Source organism: Ictalurus furcatus, chromosome 2 (genome assembly GCF_023375685.1).
Source record: "Ictalurus furcatus strain D&B chromosome 2, Billie_1.0, whole genome shotgun sequence".
Lineage (NCBI taxonomy): Eukaryota > Metazoa > Chordata > Actinopteri > Siluriformes > Ictaluridae > Ictalurus > Ictalurus furcatus.
This window is the reverse complement of record NC_071256.1, coordinates 19392298-19410868: the sequence shown is the minus strand read 5'-3', so window position 1 is coordinate 19410868 and position 18571 is coordinate 19392298. Positions and strand designations below refer to the sequence as shown.

The 18571-nt window shown below is 40.0% G+C and overlaps 1 protein-coding gene across 1 annotated transcript in view; it reads right to left on the bottom strand.

The window, feature by feature from the left end:
• The window catches only part of rab40c (RAB40c, member RAS oncogene family), a 21187-nt gene extending 2616 nt beyond the window's left edge, over positions 1-18571 (bottom strand). The window contains exons 1-6 of the mRNA XM_053652317.1: positions 18180-18571; positions 17284-17595; positions 6368-6428; positions 4092-4152; positions 3287-3364; positions 1561-1783 (exon numbers count right to left, since the gene is read on the bottom strand). Of these exons, the coding sequence (XP_053508292.1) occupies positions 1561-1783; positions 3287-3364; positions 4092-4152; positions 6368-6428; positions 17284-17425 (565 nt within the window). The 5' untranslated portion in view covers positions 17426-17595; positions 18180-18571. The remainder of the gene's footprint in view (positions 1-1560; positions 1784-3286; positions 3365-4091; positions 4153-6367; positions 6429-17283; positions 17596-18179) is intronic.

Here is an 18571-nt window from a genome sequence, read left to right as displayed (position 1 = left end):
CACGGGTTTTAACAAAACAAACAAAACACACATATCTAACCCTTCACCAAGCTCCGCCCACTTTTACCATTACACTAGTCAAAAACAACAAGTCTCTGATTTCCACTGAAGGTCAGGAAGGGGAGGGGCTTAGTTAAGGGTCAGCTGTTCTGTATTTTAATGTCTTCACAGATGCAGCGATGAAGATTTCACATAAGAAGTCAGGAGCCGAAGGTAAGTGGATAATTCATTTTATTACTAACTGAGTTATGAGGCCATTTTAACACTGTTAATCTGTGAATTCCTGGAAACAATCTGTACTCATGAAACAAATTTGTACAACTGTACAAATCATTTCTGAGAATTCACAGATTAATGGCCTCACGTCTTAGACAAGTAAGTAATAAAATACTGAGTGACAGGGTGGTGTGATGTAGTCGAGTGACTGTTACCACACCGAAGTTCCTGAGACAGCCCGTCCACAAATAATTTATTCCTCTTATACCACAGAAACAACTACAATTTGTATTATTTAAAGAACACCTCATACCTTTTTAAAACTGTTTATAGCTACAGTTAATGTTGTGGAACGTCAGTGAAACAAGTTAGTTCCTGTTCTCACTTACTTCACAGCAGCTGTAAACAGTCCTTCCCTCACCAGCCTCTCTTTATTCTCTCTCGACATTAATTAATAAGGCAAAAAAAAAAAAAAACGCAGCTTGGCATTATTTGTTGGTGAGAAATCGCAAAGTGTAAACTCCTGTCCTGAAGATGGCAGAAAACTTTTGGAAAAGTTACAGCTTTACCTCTGACTGTTACAAACTGCCGACACTGGAGACTCCTTTCTATAAATGCTAAATAAATTTAGCATCTCCTTACAGAAAACTACATCGTATCGACATCCCTGTGCATGAGCTGTTGCTTCAGACATGAGAACTTACTCAATTCTCATGTTATCGTTTCTATAGTAACAGCTCATTCACAGGGATGTTGATGCGGTGAAAATGTCTGTGGTATAAGAGGAATAAAACACTTGGGAAGGTGCTGTTACAGGAACATGATCAACTTCGGTATGTCTATACAGTCACTCAGCTACATCACACCACCTAGAACAGCAGAACAGCACCATGCACTTTTTTTTGGGGGTAGCAATAAAAAAAAATTGAGCAAGTAAGTTTCTTCCATTTGCTACACAGTTTGGTATTACGTTCCTCGACTTCACGCCCCCTACAGTTTAGCAGAAAGTTTAGCAAATCCCAGGAGATCAGCAGTTCCTGAAAGACTCACACCAGCCCATCTGGTACCAACAGGTAAAGTCACAGAGATCTGACTTTTCCCCCATTCTGATGTGTGATGCAAACATTAACTGAAGCTCTTGACCTATATACGCATGATTTTATGCATTGTGCTGCTGCCATGTGATTGGCTGATTAGATAACTGCATAAATGTGCAGGTGTTCCTAATAAAGTGGGCAGTGAGTGTATAAGATTGCTGTTAAATCTTAGGGGCATGACCTTGAGAGACATAATACAAACCTGTGTCTCTCTAACACACACACAGACAGTCGAGCAGTGACTAACCTCGGTTGGGCCTCCAGAACTTCTCCATGCCGTGTCTCATGAGCACAATGCGAGACAGCTCCGTGAACGACTCGATGACGTTGAAGTTACAGAGCGGACTCACTTCGAAGAAGGTCATAGCGTTCTTCTCCGCGTAGGAGCGAGCCTGCTCTGTGGGAACCTGACGTTTGAACGCCAAGTGCAGGCGGTTCCCGACCAGGATCCGAGGAACCCCAGGAGCATGCTGCATACGCACAAGAGATAGACAGAGAATAACACACTGCACCACATACTCATGGTCATTACTGTTAGAAAGTGTCATGCAAATAAAACTCTTACACTGAAATGGAAGAAGGAAAGAAAGTGTGTGTGTATGTGTGTTTTGGTGAGGTGGGGCAGGAAAGAGAAACTCCCTGTGGTGTCCCTGTGGAGAAATACTCACACATACACACAATACTGTGACAGGAAAGGGTGAAAGATCAGGAATGTGTACGTGTGTGGTATCAGTTCTACTGAAGAGCAGCACAAAAACACACACGTGATGGGCAGGAGTAAGCAGAGAACTCATTACCTGCACATGAATAAAATTCTACTCTAGTTGTTTTTGTTTTCCTGGACGTGATACAAAGCGAATTTGGGTGACACAAAGGGTGCCAATACTTTAACATACACGAAAATAGCCTGAACTTGATCAGACAACATTAAAATAGTTGAGGTCTAAGAGAGATCAGTTAATGCATGAAACGGCTTGTGTAAACTCGGCCATGATGCGCCACCTTTTTCTAACATAACTACAACTGGAACAAATCTTCAGTAACGCTGGTCAGTGGAAGCACAAGCTATCTTCAGTGAATCGAATCTTTTAGAGGGGTCATGTGAGGCTTTTTAATGTTTTCCTTTAGTGTGCAGTGGATCTGTTTGTGCATGTAGAAGATCTGCAAAGTTAAAAGCTTGTAGTCTCCCACAAAGGGATTTATTCCATCAAACAGAGGACACTGCTACAGACCTGAATAAAACGTCTCCATCCAAGTCCAGATATTACTTCCGGAAACGTCTACGTCACGATTTAAAATACCAGCATAATGCCGCAATCATGTTTACATTTTTAATTAATTTAACATTTTTTTTAAACTGATTTTTATGTCGTCACTTCGGGACATAAAGTTGTTACAGCGAAGAAGACAAATTAAACCGTTATGACATCGCATCTGAAGGTAAGAGAGGTATCAAATAAAAACTTACCACTGTGAAACGTTCTGCTCAAGTCGTGCTTATAAAGTTGGTTCCGATCCATCGGGCTCGAACTGATTTGGTAAAACCCACGACATTATTAACTGTGTTTATAATTGCTTTAGAAGCCTTGGAAGCTGATGCTCGTGATTATGGTACCCGGCGTTACATTTCCGACACAGAGTTGAGGTTTTTGTTCAATCACAACGTAACGGGTCAGCTGGCCAATCAGAGCACTCTGGGGTTTTCGGAAGGAGGGGCTTTGAAGAAACCGAAACTCAGAGTGTTTCAGACAGACTGGGAATCGAGGCACTGCAATAATGTACAGTGAAAAATAATGTGCTTCTTGAACATTAAAGCATGTTAACCTATTCTATTACACCTAATAAATAAAATAATGAACTTTGAAAATCATCGTATGGCCCCTTTAAGAAACAGGAAAACACGACGTCTTTGTTCTGTCTGCATTTATTTGGGGAAAACATGTGGCAAGCCCCTCCCCCCTTCAGTTTCTTACCTCATCGATCTCTCGAATCCAGCGGTCGATCCCGTCAAAGGACCAGCGGTTTGTGATGTCATACACCAACAGGATCCCCTGCAGAGGACCAAAACAAACAAACAAACGAACAGTAATCTGAGTTGGAACAGTGTTCCACATATCACAGGTTTCAAAACGGCACATATTCAGACCGGAAGTCATTTCTACTTTTCATCCGGAACTTTATGTTGACACATGAAATTCTGGAGGGACGTTGGACGGGGTGGCGCAGTGACGTAATGACTTGTGCTGTTAATGGAAATATGTTCTATAACATGTAAAACAGGAACATGAAAGGAGTATTCTAAAAGCGACTCATGTAAACACCTTAATCACAATATTGTCTTATTCAGAACAAGGTCAATAATTAGATCACTGCTGTCCATGTAAACGTAGTCAGTGAACACGTTGTGGATGTCTGAAAATCAAATGATGAATAAAGCATGACACTGGTGATTTATTGTACAACTCAAGCTTAAAAAAATGGAAACAGGTTTTGATCACAAAAGTGCCATTTTTACCCATTTGTCAAATGATATCAAGTTAAATTTTATAAGGATGGAATAAGGAGGCCACTGTCTCTGACAAATACAATAGTAAATAAATTAAACACAGTAAGTGAGAGAAGTCGCTACATTTTTGGCCCTTTCTACTGTATACAGTTCATTTGTATAGACAGAGATGGTTTACTTCTGCTAAATCTAATGTCATTCAGAAGCATTTTAGAAGCACTTGGTTTGTTGTTTTTTCCCCACTATGACATTTCAGACGGGATCACACTCACCTGTGCACCTCTGGAGTAGGAACGGAAAATGGTACAGAAGCGGCCTTGGCCTGAAGTGTCCCTGTAAAAACACACACACACATGTTAGGGCATGAAATACTCCCACAACCTTTTCTCCTTCTGTTCACCTTCATGATATTGACAGAATGTTCTGGATCCTGCACAGAGCTGTGAGGTTTGTTTGGGAAAGAAGAGGTTTGTTTGGGACTTTGCGACTCACAACACGGCCAGGAAAAACTGGTCTAACGGCCTTCTAGATCACGCTGGGACTCATCACACACACACACACACACACACACACTGAGTACTGATGTGAACTGTGTGCACATAAAACACTCGCTGTGTTGACTGTGAAACTGAGGGCCCGACAAACCTGAGAGCTTGTCTTCTCTCTCTGTCTCTCTCTCACTCGCTCACACACACACACACACACACATAGGTAAACAGTGAGTTACAACAGAACAGGTATCAGGGACATTTGGAGTTTTTAGACTGTTCTGAATATGAAAGAGTGGACATAGATATCATTTGTATATTTTTGCAAAATTATATATATTTTTTTTAAAGGCTGATATAAATTTAATTTATAAATCTTTGTCCTATGGGCCTGCAAACCTTTGCATTACTAACTTTAGAAAGAGAAAATGTTGATGAACAGATTCTGATACGTTCCCCAGGGTGATGTTGAGTGATGGAGATTTAACGCTACGGCGTCTCTGCAGCACATTAACACTAACGCTGACTCTGTAACGCACAGCTCTAATGGCTTACAGTGCAACACCCACACTTACAGTGCACTACACACACACACTGCCTTCCTGACTGAGAAATTTATCATCGCTTTTCCACAGAGCCTTACTCATCATCCTGTTTTGTATTATAAAGCCGCCACAGTCCTGAAGCCCCACCCCCTCCTCTCCATGATGTGGAGGTCTAATTCCGGCTGTAGTCTGACAGGAGGTACTTATCGTCTCTGTATCACAACTAAAAGCTTGAAAATCTTACACTCATCACTCTCTGAATCTCTATAAAGAACAGACATTTAGCAGGCGCTGACATTTTGACATTTACCTGAACTGACATTTAGCATGCGCAAAAAAGAAGAGGAGATGTGCGAAGAAGCTACAGAGCTCCGACAAGAGTGTGTGGATATATATATAAAAAACACACACACACAAACGTATATATACACACACACATACGTACACACACCTAAGATTTAATACATCTTTCAACACTTGAGACAAACTATTTATTGTGTGGGCTTTCAGACCTCTCAGTAATCAACTAAAATTACTACCAACTTAAAACTGAAACTTATCTAAAAATTAATCTTGATTTAACAATTTAATAATGGTTATTTTATGTTCCTAGCCAAGTCATTTTTAATTAGAACTTTTGATTCACAGTGACTGGAAAATGGGGTGGGTGGAGACTGGGGGTGGTACATGGGGGGTGGAGACAGGGCGCAGAGAGTTAAGACTGAGCGTGGTGCATGGGGGGGCAGGGAAGGGGGTTGGAGACCAGGTGTGGTGCATGGTGGGTGGAGACTGGGCATGGTGCAGGGTGGGTGGAGACTGAGCATGGTGGGTGGAGACCAGGCATGGTGCATGGTGGGTGGAGACCGGGCATGGTGGGTGGAGACCAGGCGTGGTGTATGGTGGGTGGAGATTGAGCATGGTGGGTGGAGACTGGGCATGGTGCATGGTGGGTGGAGATTGAGCATGGTGGGTGGAGACCGGGCATGGTGCATGGTGGGTGGAGACCGGGCATGGTGGGTGGGGCTGAGCTTCAACAATAGTTGAGACGTGAGGATGATCAGTGGAATTAGGATTTGTGATGCTTCATTTTTGGCCATTTTGAAACGTCGTCCATTTTGTTACCGTTCCTCTCTGACATTCATCTTGAGGTGAGAAAATGCTCGCTGCTGCTGATTTCTGAATCTAAAATTAAATAATGTTTATTGGAGAAGCATCTCCAATTGGATTTAAACTGGTTTAGTGACTGTTGCTAAAAAAAAAAAAACACACATCACACAGAGAAACAAAAGACTTCTCACTGCGAGTGACCACCTTGTTATCGTTTACAGAAGTACTAAATACTTCTCCAAAGTGACACCATTTCCTCACCGGCCAAGCCCACTACAGTTTGTAGCCTCTTGCTGCTGTAGAACACTACTGTTTTTGAGTGAGAGAGCGATATTTTGTGTGTGTGTGTGTGTGTGTGTGTGTGTGTGTGTGTGTGTTGAGAGCACTGTGTTCCGTTAACATACTTACCACAACTCCAGCTTCACTCTCCGTCCGTCCAGCAGGATTGTGGTGGTCTTGTAATCGATTCCTGGACAAAAATAAAAAGATGAGGGGAAAAAATGAAGTGTCAGGATTTTTTTGGAGGATTTCTTTTTCAGCTGAGTCACTAAATATTGATGTTAAGTGCTGTGGAGTCCTGGGAGCATGATGCTACAGCCTCTGCTTCCTCCAGTACTCACTGCTAATTTTATAAGTCTTAAATGCTTCCTGTGACTCGAGCCGAAATCGGCCATTTTGGATCTGGATGAAGTTGCTGTATAATCTAATCTTTTTATGACACTAATGGGACTTGCTATAAATACGAGGGATTAAAATGATTTACAAGACGCTCAGTCACACAGCTGGACTTGAAACAAACAGCTGCTCACTAAGGACCACCATGTTCCGTCTTTTTTTTTTATTTATTTAATTTTTTATACAGAACAGGACTGTAACAGCATCTTGTTTCCAGACCACACACACACAGAGTCTGTGGGATGTGTGTGTGTGTGTGGGTGGGTATCCTTCACCATGTCCCATCTCCTGGCTGACATCTACAGAGTTCATATACTCCCAAGTCAGGGGCCGTTTACACGACAAGGTTTTCAACTAAAAACAGAAAACTTTTGATGCGGTTTGTCTGTTCGGCATTTTGGGGCCTGAAAATGTAAACATTTGAAAACAGATTTCAAAGTTTGCAAGTTTTTGAAACGATGCCATTATCGTCTCAGTGTAAACATACAAAAACGAAATCTGTGAAAACGATAATGTCATGCGCGCGTGTATTACGTGTTCAAGTCTATAGGCATGCACACGAGTACTTCACAACTACAGGACTGTGTTTGTGCTGCTGAAGATTTGGAGTTTATTGACACTTCTCCAGCAAAGTGTAGATTTACTGCATCACTACTACGACCAACAGAGACGCATTTGTTACATACGCCACATTATTAACCCACATCTACACCGACGAATATAGAAAGCAGACCGACTGTCTGTGTCTCACTATTTCAATTTTTTTCAGTATTTTAAAATGAACGAGGTTTGTTAACAGAATTCTGACCTGGAGCACAAGAAAAGCTAAAAGATGGGGTTGAAGACAGAAAAATCCATTTGAAGAAACCTTTATGCACATTTCACGTACATTAAATTCTATTACATTAGAGACATCTCAGCATTTATTACCCAAGAAAAATAAGCCAAATCTATCCTTGACAAGTGTTTTCACATTTCCTTAGGACTATGAATAATTTTCCAAGTCTACATATCGAGATTGTAAGTAACTGGAGACAGAACTTTTTTTTGTACTCCACGTAGATCATAACCCATTTAAATCATTTGAGAAATGTGAATGTTATTGTGCTTTTTATCCAGAAAAACCACAGCTCCCAGTTTACTTGGATTTGTTTACCGGGCAGTCTCAATCAGTCTCGGATCAATATGGCCGACAGATTCTTTGGATTGAGGAAAAGCTTGGCATCGTGAGGCAGAGTGTCTGATGAGAGGTTTGGAATGGCTGATGATATCCATTCTACTGTTTTTCTGTTAATTTTACATTTTGAAATAATGAAAGTTGAACATAAATGCCAGAAATTCTGAAACTCTTGATGTACCTTGTCAGAACGTTCTACATGAAATTTGCAATTTTTTTCCCTGGCGTTTCCTAGCTTCAGTTCAGGTGTCGAATGATGTGAATGTTTATGTGCGCATGCGCATTGTGTTTCTTTACAAAGTGACATCACCAACTACTGGCCTGGCATGCACAATACAGCGCTTTTAGTCGTTTTCACGGGTCCGTGCGAATGGGGATCGTTTTGAAGACGTTGTCGCCTGTACGTGAAACTTTTAAAAAACACAAAGGAAAAACTTCTCCGTTTTTTGGAACACCGTTGTAGTGTAAACGTACCCTCAGACTGCGCTGGCATTTGTTTATGTCCAGCAAGGAAGTGTCATGCTTTAAAGCAGAACAAGTCTGAGAGGAGAAAGGAAAAAAAAAAAAAGAAAAAGAGATCAGATGGTTCTTGAGGGACTTTGAAAAAGCTTTGATGTGTTCTACTCGCCCTCGAGTCACGGTGGCTCAGACTCACACTTAAGGTCTCTCTGAACTTTTCGTGTGCTTGTTCTTATTCTAATTAAACAGCAATAAAAATAAAGTTTGTGATGTCACTGAACATCTATGTGAAATATGCAAACGATCAGATTTGCTAGAAGTTCATTAAACTAAACGTTTAGTTAAGCTAGATAAAGTTAGTGATAATTTATTAGGAGATGGAGGCACTTCCAAATGTGCAAATTCATGTTTATTCCTACACTGAGGGTAAATCTATAGACATGTTCATTCCCCCGTCTGCAGGAACTCAAAGGTTCCATGTAGAAACTTAAACAGAACGTTTCTCTCTCAGAAAGGGTTCCACATAGAACCAAGTAGATTTTACTCTACATATATAACGCTTTAACACAAAGGGTTACTCAAGAGCGATTGCTTGTATGATGGCCGTTGTCATGGAAACCACTTTTGCTGTTCTATGTTTTGGGGCCTAAAGAAAACCAAGGGTTAGTTTGGAGCTGTGGGTCATTCTGGCTCATATCAGCTCCCCTCCCTGCTATGGAGTAAGTGAGGGTGGCACGCTATAATTACCGGCTCAGTCTCGGCTCCTCCAGACGCCTCAAGACGAAACGAGCAGCAGAAATCTGAGCCATGGTTTATACTACCCATATATACTACTGAATCCAGCTGAATCCTGCATCCTGATTGGTCAGAAGGTGTTGATTAATTAATTAATTCTGAAGTTAATAAGTCCAAAAAAAAGGCGCAGCTTGTCACATTACAGAGAAACCACAAAAGCACAAACTCTGTCCTGAAGACCTCGAAAAACTTTGCTGCTTTGATGCTGACACCGGAGACTCCTTCCACTAATGTGACCTACACGTCTCCTTACAGAAAACCAAATGTACGCCATACAAGTCCCTGTGAACGTGGTGTTACTATAGAAACGATAGTGTGTGATCATTAGAACGAGCGTATTAATGTAAATCTGTGATTTGCAGCTGCGCTACTGTCCGAGCTGCAGTTATAGAAAATTAATCAACATCTCCTGACCAATCACAATCCTGAATTCCACAGCATGACCTCTCACTCGGTCGGTAGCTGACTAAAATATATCCACGTTCCCCACAGAAGCTCGGCTCTTTAAATATTTACAGCCATGCTCTTTCAGCCACAGAGTAACACAGGTCAGTGCTGAGAAAGACTCGGAGTGTAAACATGCCACCGATACACCACTGGGTGCAGATTTTAATGAAGACTCTGGGGTATGGATCAGATCTCTCTCTCTCTCTCTCTCTCTGTGTTTTTCTCTGGTTTTGAAACAGACGTGGTGGATCAGAAAGACACTTTCCAACATCCCACTCCCCAAAAACATCTGAGGGAATATACTAAATACAACCACATGCAGTTCATTTCCTCTTTCAACATTTTAGCAAAAGGCTGAAAATCAGAAGCATTGAAAAACGAGGCAGAGTGCGGTGCTGAGATTTTGGAGGAAGTGAATGTGCACAGGTACTTCCTGTGCAAGTACCACGCTTCTCCTGCATCACAATACCGGCATGATTTTATAGTGCTGTCCAAATTCCCACTGATATTTTCCCAGACGGTTTTCTATACGACTGGATAGACTTGTCCGAAATAAAGATTTAATCCAGTGACAGTCAGTGCATGGACAACAATAATCCAATATTAACCCGATTAGGACAATACTGTGATTAATAAACTACCATGTAAACAACAATTTTTAATTACCTTAATCTGATTAAGGTCATACTCGAAGTAAACTAATCGAATTAAGACATGTGGAGTATTCCTGTTTTAGTCGCATTATCAACGTGTATTACAGACATGTAAACACCTTAATCACATTATTAACGTCGTGTGAGAGTTTTCACTACATTTTGCGACAGGACACGATCACACACGGCAGTGCTCAACCGTTTTACGGCAAACAAGAGAGTTTGGGTGTGTCCCAAATCGCATATTTTCCTACTATAGGCCTGTAGTGGGGAAAAATACATGTATCTCGGCTACCATATAGACGGTAAGTACGCGATTTGGGACACACCCACCGCTTCAAGGAGTTGTCTATTAGCACGTACAGCATGACAAATAATTAACCGCACTTGAAGCGTTCGTAAAAAAAAAAATAAAAATAAAAACACCCAAAATTGTATACGGTACCATAACGATGACGAACTGTATGTTGATACGTGAAATTCTGGAGGGACGTAATGACGCGTGCTGTTAATCGAATTATGTTCTATAACATGTAAAACGGGTACATGACAGGAGTATTCTAAAAGCGACTCATGTAAACACCTTAATCACATTATTACCTTACTTAGATTATTACCTTAATTAGATTATTGCTGTCCATGTAAACGTAGTCAGTGACGCATTTTGCACAGGAGCGCTTAACATCGGAGTTTAACGCAATTTAACTTTCGCTCTAGTACGAGTTACCTGAACTCTGCCTCTCCGGCACAATCCGACGCTGTATAGTTACTGGATTTCAGTTGTTTTCTTGGTAGATTAGAATTATTTTTTTAATTTTCCCATACTCTCCAGACCAACGCCAAAAAAGCCAAACAAAAAGAATTACAATTAAAGCTAATTTTATATAACATCATCCTTTTTCACATCTCATTACCTCTCTTTTTTACACTTTTGATTCTGTTTGATTATAGAAATAGAAAATCAAACACAAAAAAATGACAAACTCTCTTCGTGCAACTGGACGTTAACGTAATACGGCAAGTTATACAGCAGTCTCTCCAGGAGTTCGCCATTGCAGAAATTAACGCAAAATCAATCAAACGCCACAATATTTGGAAGAGCGTGCAAGTTTTCATAATTATCTCAAATTTGGGCCGAGATGAGTCATGTGACGTCATCATGACGCACATACAGCCAAAGCCCTCTTCGATACAGCTAAAAGGTCTCATTTACCAACAAACAAAACTATTTTGTGCAACTGCGATTTCGCCAATTTAAGTACTTCTGCGCAAAAAAAACCCACAAAAAACTCCACAAGCTGCATCAATTTTGAAAAAAAGCTGCGTAATCAAACATTTTTGGCCGCAACATTCACCCAAAACAAAAAGAAAGAAAACCTGTATGGACCGATTATTATGCCGTTCATTGCAAAAGTATTCACCCCCTTTGCATTTTTCCTATTTTGTTGCATTACAACCTGTAATTTAAATTCATTTTTATTTGGATTTCGTGTAATGGACACAATAGTCCAAATTGGTGAAGTGAAATGAAAAAAAATATGTTTTTAAAAATTCTAAAAAAAAAATTAAAAAAGGAAAAGTGGTACGTGCAAATGTATTCACCCCCTTTGCTATGAAGCCCCTAAATAAGATCTGGTGCAACCAATTACCTTCAGAAGTCACAGAATTAGTTCAATAAATTCCACTTGTGCAATCTAAGTGCCACATGACCTCAATATACAGTACATACATACATATTATATGTATGTATGTGTGTATGTATACATATATATATACATTATATATATATATATATATATATATATATATATATATATATATATATATATATATATATATATATATATATATCTCTCTCACACATACACACACACACACACACACACAGTGAGGGTAAAAAGTATTTGATCCCCTGCTGATTTTGTACGTTTGCCCACTGACAAAGAAATGATCATGGTAGATTTATTTGAACAGTGAGAGACAGAATAACAACAAAAAAAATCCAGAAAAACGCATATCAAAAATGTTATAAATTGATTTGCATTTTAATGAGGGAAATAAGTATTTGACCCCTCTGCAAAACATGACTTAGTACTTGGTGGCAAAACCCTTGTTGGCAATCACAGAGGTCAGACGTTTCTTGTAGTTGGCCACCAGGTTTGCACACATCTCAGGAGGGATTTTGTCCCACTCCTCTTTGCAGATCTTCTCCAAGTCATTGAGGTTTCGAAGCTGACTTTGGCATCTCGAACCTTCAGCTCCCTCCACAGATTTTGTATGGGATTAAGGTCTGGAGACTGGCTAGGCCACTCCAGGACCTTAATATGCTTCTTCTTGAGCCACTCCTTTGTTGCCTTGGCCGTGTGTTTTGGGTCATTGTCATGCTGGAATACCCATCCACGACCCATTTTCAATGCCCTGGCTGAGGGAAGGAGGTTCTCACCCAAGATTTGACGGTACATGGCCCCGTCCATCGTCCCTTTGATGCGGTGAAGTTGTCCTGTCCCCTTAGCAGAAAAACACCCCCAAAGCATAATGTTTCCACCTCCACGTTTGACGGTGGGGATGGTGTTCTTGGGGTCATAGGCAGCATTCCTCCTCCTCCAAACACGGCGAGTTGAGTCGATGCCAAAGAGCTCCATTTTGGTCTCATCTGACCACAACAGTTTCACCCAGTTGTCCTCTGAATCATTCAGATGTTCACTGGCAAACTTCAGACGGGCATGTATATGTGCTTTCTTGAGCAGGGGGACCTTGCGGGCGCTGCAGGATTTCAGTCCTTCACGGCGTAGTGTGTTACCAATTGTTTTCTTGGTGACTATGGTCCCAGCTGCCTTGAGATCATTGACAAGAGCCTCCCGTGTAGTTCTGGGCTGATTCCTCACTGTTCTCATGATCATTGCAACTCCACGAGGTGAGATCTTGCATGGAGCCCCAGGCCGAGGGAGATTGACAGTTCTTTTGTGTTTCTTCCATTTGCGAATAATCGCACCAACTGTTGTCACCTTCTCACCAAGCTGCTTGGCAATGGTCTTGTAGCCCATTCCAGACTTGTGTAGGTCTACAATCTTGTCCCTGACATCCTTGGAGAGCTCTTTGGTCTTGGCCATGGTGGAGAGTTTGGAATCTGATTGATTGATTGCTTCTGTGGACAGGTGTCTTTTATACAGGTAACAAGCTGAGATTAGGAGCACTCCCTTTAAGAGTGTGCTCCTAATCTCAGCTCGTTACCTGTATAAAAGACACCTGGGAGCCAGAAATCTTTCTGATTGAGAGGGGGTCAAATACTTATTTCCCTCATTAAAATGCAAATCAATTTATAACATTTTTGACATGCGTTTTTCTGGATTTTCTTGTTGTTATTCTGTCTCTCACTGTTCAAATAAACCTACCATTAAAATTATAGACTGATCATTTCTTTGTCAGTGGGCAAACGTACAAAATCAGCAGGGGATCAAATACTTTTTTCCCTCACTGTATATGTATGTATGTATGTATGTATGTATATATATATATATATATATATATATATATATATATATATATATATATATATACATACATATATATATATATATATATATATATATATATATATATATATATATATATATATATATATATACACACACACACACACACATACACACACACCTGTTCTGAAGATGTAACACCACCAAGCAAGCAGCACCATGAAGACCAAGGAGCTCTCCAAGCAGGTCAGATTAAATCAATTATTAAAAAATGGAAAGACTGCCAACAAATCTGCCAAGAGAGGACCGCCCACCAAAAAAATATTTTGCATCTTCAAATTGGTAGACATCTTGTGTAAATCAAATGATACAAACACCCAAAAAAACTCCAATTTAATTCCAGGTTTTAAGGCAACAAAATAGGAAAAACGCCAAGAGGGGTGAATACTTTCACAAGGCACTGTACCTCAAACATTTCAGAAAAGTGTATCGTAATGTAATTGATCACAATATCGATATTACATCATCCTATCACCGAGCCCTGCGAGCCAGATGTTTCATTCCTTCATTTTTAGTCTTAAGTTCGCGTGAATTTGAGTTCTCGAGCTGTCAAAATGCAAAATACACACAGTTCATTTATAAGTTCAGATCCCAGACCTAAAGCAGAGACACGGATTCTGACTGATATCGTGATCAATTCTGTCACAGCGATCTTTTCTGAGAAATCACAGGTATCATGAAACCTCTTTCTTTTTTTGCAATTAGCAGCAGCTAATTTGATATTAAAAATGTATATTAAACTTAAATTTATTATTACAATTTATTATTTACAATTATAAAAAAAATAATTTTAAACCAATTAATTTTTGTAGAGATAAAATGTTTGTGGTTTTTCTTTTTGCTGGCAAACCTATATCTTGTGATACACATCATCTATCACGTGCAGTAGAAATGTTTCATGATAATGTTTCGTGAAAGTATCGTGATATGATATTTTGGTCACATCACCCTCCTCTAATTCTGAGTTCGTTTTCCTTTAATTGCTAAATAACGAACATTTGCATATGAAGGAAACCCACAAAAGGGGAGCGCACTGAAGTGTGTTACGCAACACAGCCACAGGCATGTTCAAAACAAACCCTCATCAGATTAGATAACTCTCCGAAACGCTCAGCTTATTGCTCATTACTCATTATCCGAGGAGATGACGCCCTGAACCTGAGATTCGTCCAAACACTTTCACACAAAAACATTAAAGCACAGTAACTCTTATAAGTAAGACATCTACGGAGCAGGTGAAACTCTTTATTCTCACAGGAACACAAAGTCTCGGTGGAGAAATCAGAGCTCAGAACATACGGCTGGACGTTTTCTCTGAGAAGTGACTCAACACATTTAAAATAAATAAATAAATGAAATAAATAACCACATTGGGTTTAATATGTGTCAAAGCCACAACGTTTTCTCTGTCACCGCTCTGCAGACTGAGATTTGGAAAATGTGACTACTGTCTGAAGGAAAACTCCGTCCGGCATTTTTCCAACAGGACCACAGACATAAATTTGGAATTGGAAAAAAATAAAAACAAAACATTTACTCCAAACTGACTTCTAAGTGTAAGGACAGCCGTTAAAGTCGTAACGTTAAAGCGATATTATAAACGTAATGAATAAAACTCCACCCTGAAACAAAATAAATATGGAATATTTATGAAGTTTTTAGTGATTCTCGTGGCGAAGCACAGTTCACTCCTCATTTTTCTATCGTCATATCACTGAGAAATCCAATGTAGAAACAGTCGAGATGCTGGAGCAAACTCTGAAATCCCAGAATGCAATGCGGCTAGCCCAGGACGAGTTACCGCGTCGACTCTACTCGGCTAAGACTAAAGCACCGCCGCGGTGTTTCTTTACGCGGCTTTAACCGCGTACTTGCGAGCATGTCCAAGTATGGGAGTGTTTTGCAGACAATATTCAAAAGCAATTGCAAACTGTATTTGCATTTCCTATTTGTGGGCGCATAAATTGTGACATAATTCAAATGAAAATGCAAATCGTGTATTATCGTTTGCATTTTCATTTACACAAACGTACCGTGTCTGCCAAATTTCTAATGGACACACAAAGCCCATTTGCAATTGCATTTCCGGTGTCTTACGCGTTATGACCCAGTCATATTGAAATAGCAATAGCAGTTACCCAGTCTGATATTTCATTTCCTCAGTGTGGCGTCTGGAGCCTGACGATATTCAAACGGAATCGCAAATCTCTTTACATTTGCATTCCCCATGCCTTGTACAGAACCCTGCCAGTCAGTGTTGGGGGTGGGAGAATACTACAGGGCGTGTTTGTGTTTGGAAGTGATGTCACTCACAGTCGACTGCATGTTCGACTGCCTCGCAGTCACCGGAGATTCACTGCATAATCGAGAGTCTCTTTTCTATTCCTCATGAAATATGAGTGGATTGTCTTACTCTGGAGTGAAGTGAGAACCAAATGCAACTGGATATATCTTTATTTTTTCTCCCATTAAATCCCCCTGATGCCAATCTCTCAGAAACGCTGCTCACCAGCACTTTATAGTAATAAAGTCAATAAAGGACCATCTAAAAATTGCATGACCTGGGCAACTGTGAACGATTCTACCAAGATTATAGTCATCTACTTCACGGGATATCTAACATATTACAGTATTATGATACAGTATGAATACAGTATTTATAGATTTTATAGCATATATTTTATTAATTATTAATGATATACATTTTTAAACGTGATTACACAAACAATTGTTAAAGTTGTTGAATTTTAATTATTTTTCTTTTTTTAATAAAAAACATTTTCAAAATTAAGTTGTCTCTGATGGGAACAATGGAATATAATATCGTGTGAATCATAACATTTGTTGAGGTTCAGTTCTATTGGTTTCCAGAAAAAAAATGTAGCAATAAAAACCACTTGCTTTTTTTTAACAGCATTTTGCTGTAGTTGCTAAGACTAACCCTGGGTTTTATGAGGCACAACAATGTTTATATAAAAATAATTGTTTATATTGTTTATATATGTAAATCAACCACCTCCCTGCCGACCAATCACATTCACCTGGAGGCCCGTTGACAAAACATCATACATGTGCGTAAGGAACGCAAGTGTGAGTTAATATGTATGAATAGACCCTGACTGTGAAGCTGGACTTGAACCCACAACCATGTGGAGAGAATGATTTGTGCATAAACCCTGATAGTGGTGTTGGACGTGAACCCACAACCTTGTGAAGAATGTTTTGGGTGTATGAATAAACCCTGACAGTGGTGCTGGACGTGAACCCACAGCCTTTTCGAGAATGTTATTTATGTATGAATAAACCCTGACAGTGGTGCTGGACGTGAACCCACAGCCTTTTCGAGAATGTTATTTATGTATGAATAAACCCTGACGGTGGTGCTGGACTCTTGCAGTGTGCGCTTTGTGTATAAACCCGACATTGGTGCAGGAGTTGAACCCACAACTTTGTGGAGAAATAAAGCACCTGTTCATGTAGTTTGTGTATAAATAAACCCTGAGAGTGGTGCTGGACTTAAACCCACAGCCTTGTGGAGAATGTTTTTGGTGTATGAATAACCCCTGAGAGTGGTGCTGGACTCACCGCTGCTGTAGGCGTATGGACTCTCGGCAGATCCGTCCTGCAGGCTGTCCAAGATCTCCCCTTTCCCCACATCACTGTCTCCCACCAGCAGGAACTTCAGCAGGTAGTCGTAGCTCTTCACCGGGCTGCCCTGAGATCCCATCCTGCTCACATCAGAGCCACAAGGTCCAGAAAACCTCCGCGAGCGCCCAGGTGTTCACCGTGTGTCATAAACCCGACTAAAGTCATCCAGGACCAACAGCGTCCAAGCTAGCTACTTCAGCTAGCTTACATGAGCTTCACTCTTCCTGTCGGTCTTTTCTTTACTTATTACTTTGAAGTTTACAGAAATAACAAAGCACAACGTGTATAAATCTTTGTTCGCGGAATGATATCTGCAGGTTAAAATCACTTTACCTAACTGAAGAAAGAAAACCCTGCAAGTTTTATTAGTAACGTTACAACCTCCTTTATGCTAGCGGTGTGTATTAGCGTTAACTAGCCTGCACACATACTAGCTAACTGACTTGCAAAATAACGCTACGTTATTATAATAATATTATTCAATATTTTTAATCCACCAACACACGCATGCAAAATTATGCAGGTGGTTTTAACGTTTAAGCGCTTAAAAATCCAACAGTTTGTTTGCTTGCTAATATGCTAGCATAATTCGCTAAGCATTGTTAGCTAGCTCCCAAACGCATTTCACAAAAAAACATGGCTCGTTTATATTTTTACACGGATAATAACGAAATATAACAAACCGTAAGCAACGACAAGAAATGACCTTTGAAAAAATTATATATATTTATATATATGTTCAGTTAACTGGTGTACTATGGTGATGATAAGCTTGCATTAGTTTGCTAACTAGCTGTCAAAATTAATAAATGCGCGAGACATTTATAGCGTACCTCTGTCCAGTCGATGATGAACTCGTGAATTTTTTTATATAAAAGAAGTATTATTCGAAGAAAGACAACGCGAACAGTTAGCTACATTTGCTCATTCACATCCTGTGAGGTTTAAGGTATATAAGGTTAGCATAAACTAGCTTAGCCGGCTAATATTGCTAGCGTTAATGGAAATCACTGCGAACAAGATACAAATCAGTGAACAAACATGGAAAAGTCGGTGTTTTTCAAGGAATATATGGGGGGAAAAAACCCCGCAAGTCGTTCCAAAATATCCGCACTTATATTTCTATTATTAAATTTCTGAAATGTCCGATTTAATAACGAAAACATCCATCGCTCTGTTGTGCGTGTCTATCTCTTCGCCTGCACTGTCAGTTTGTTATGTGTCG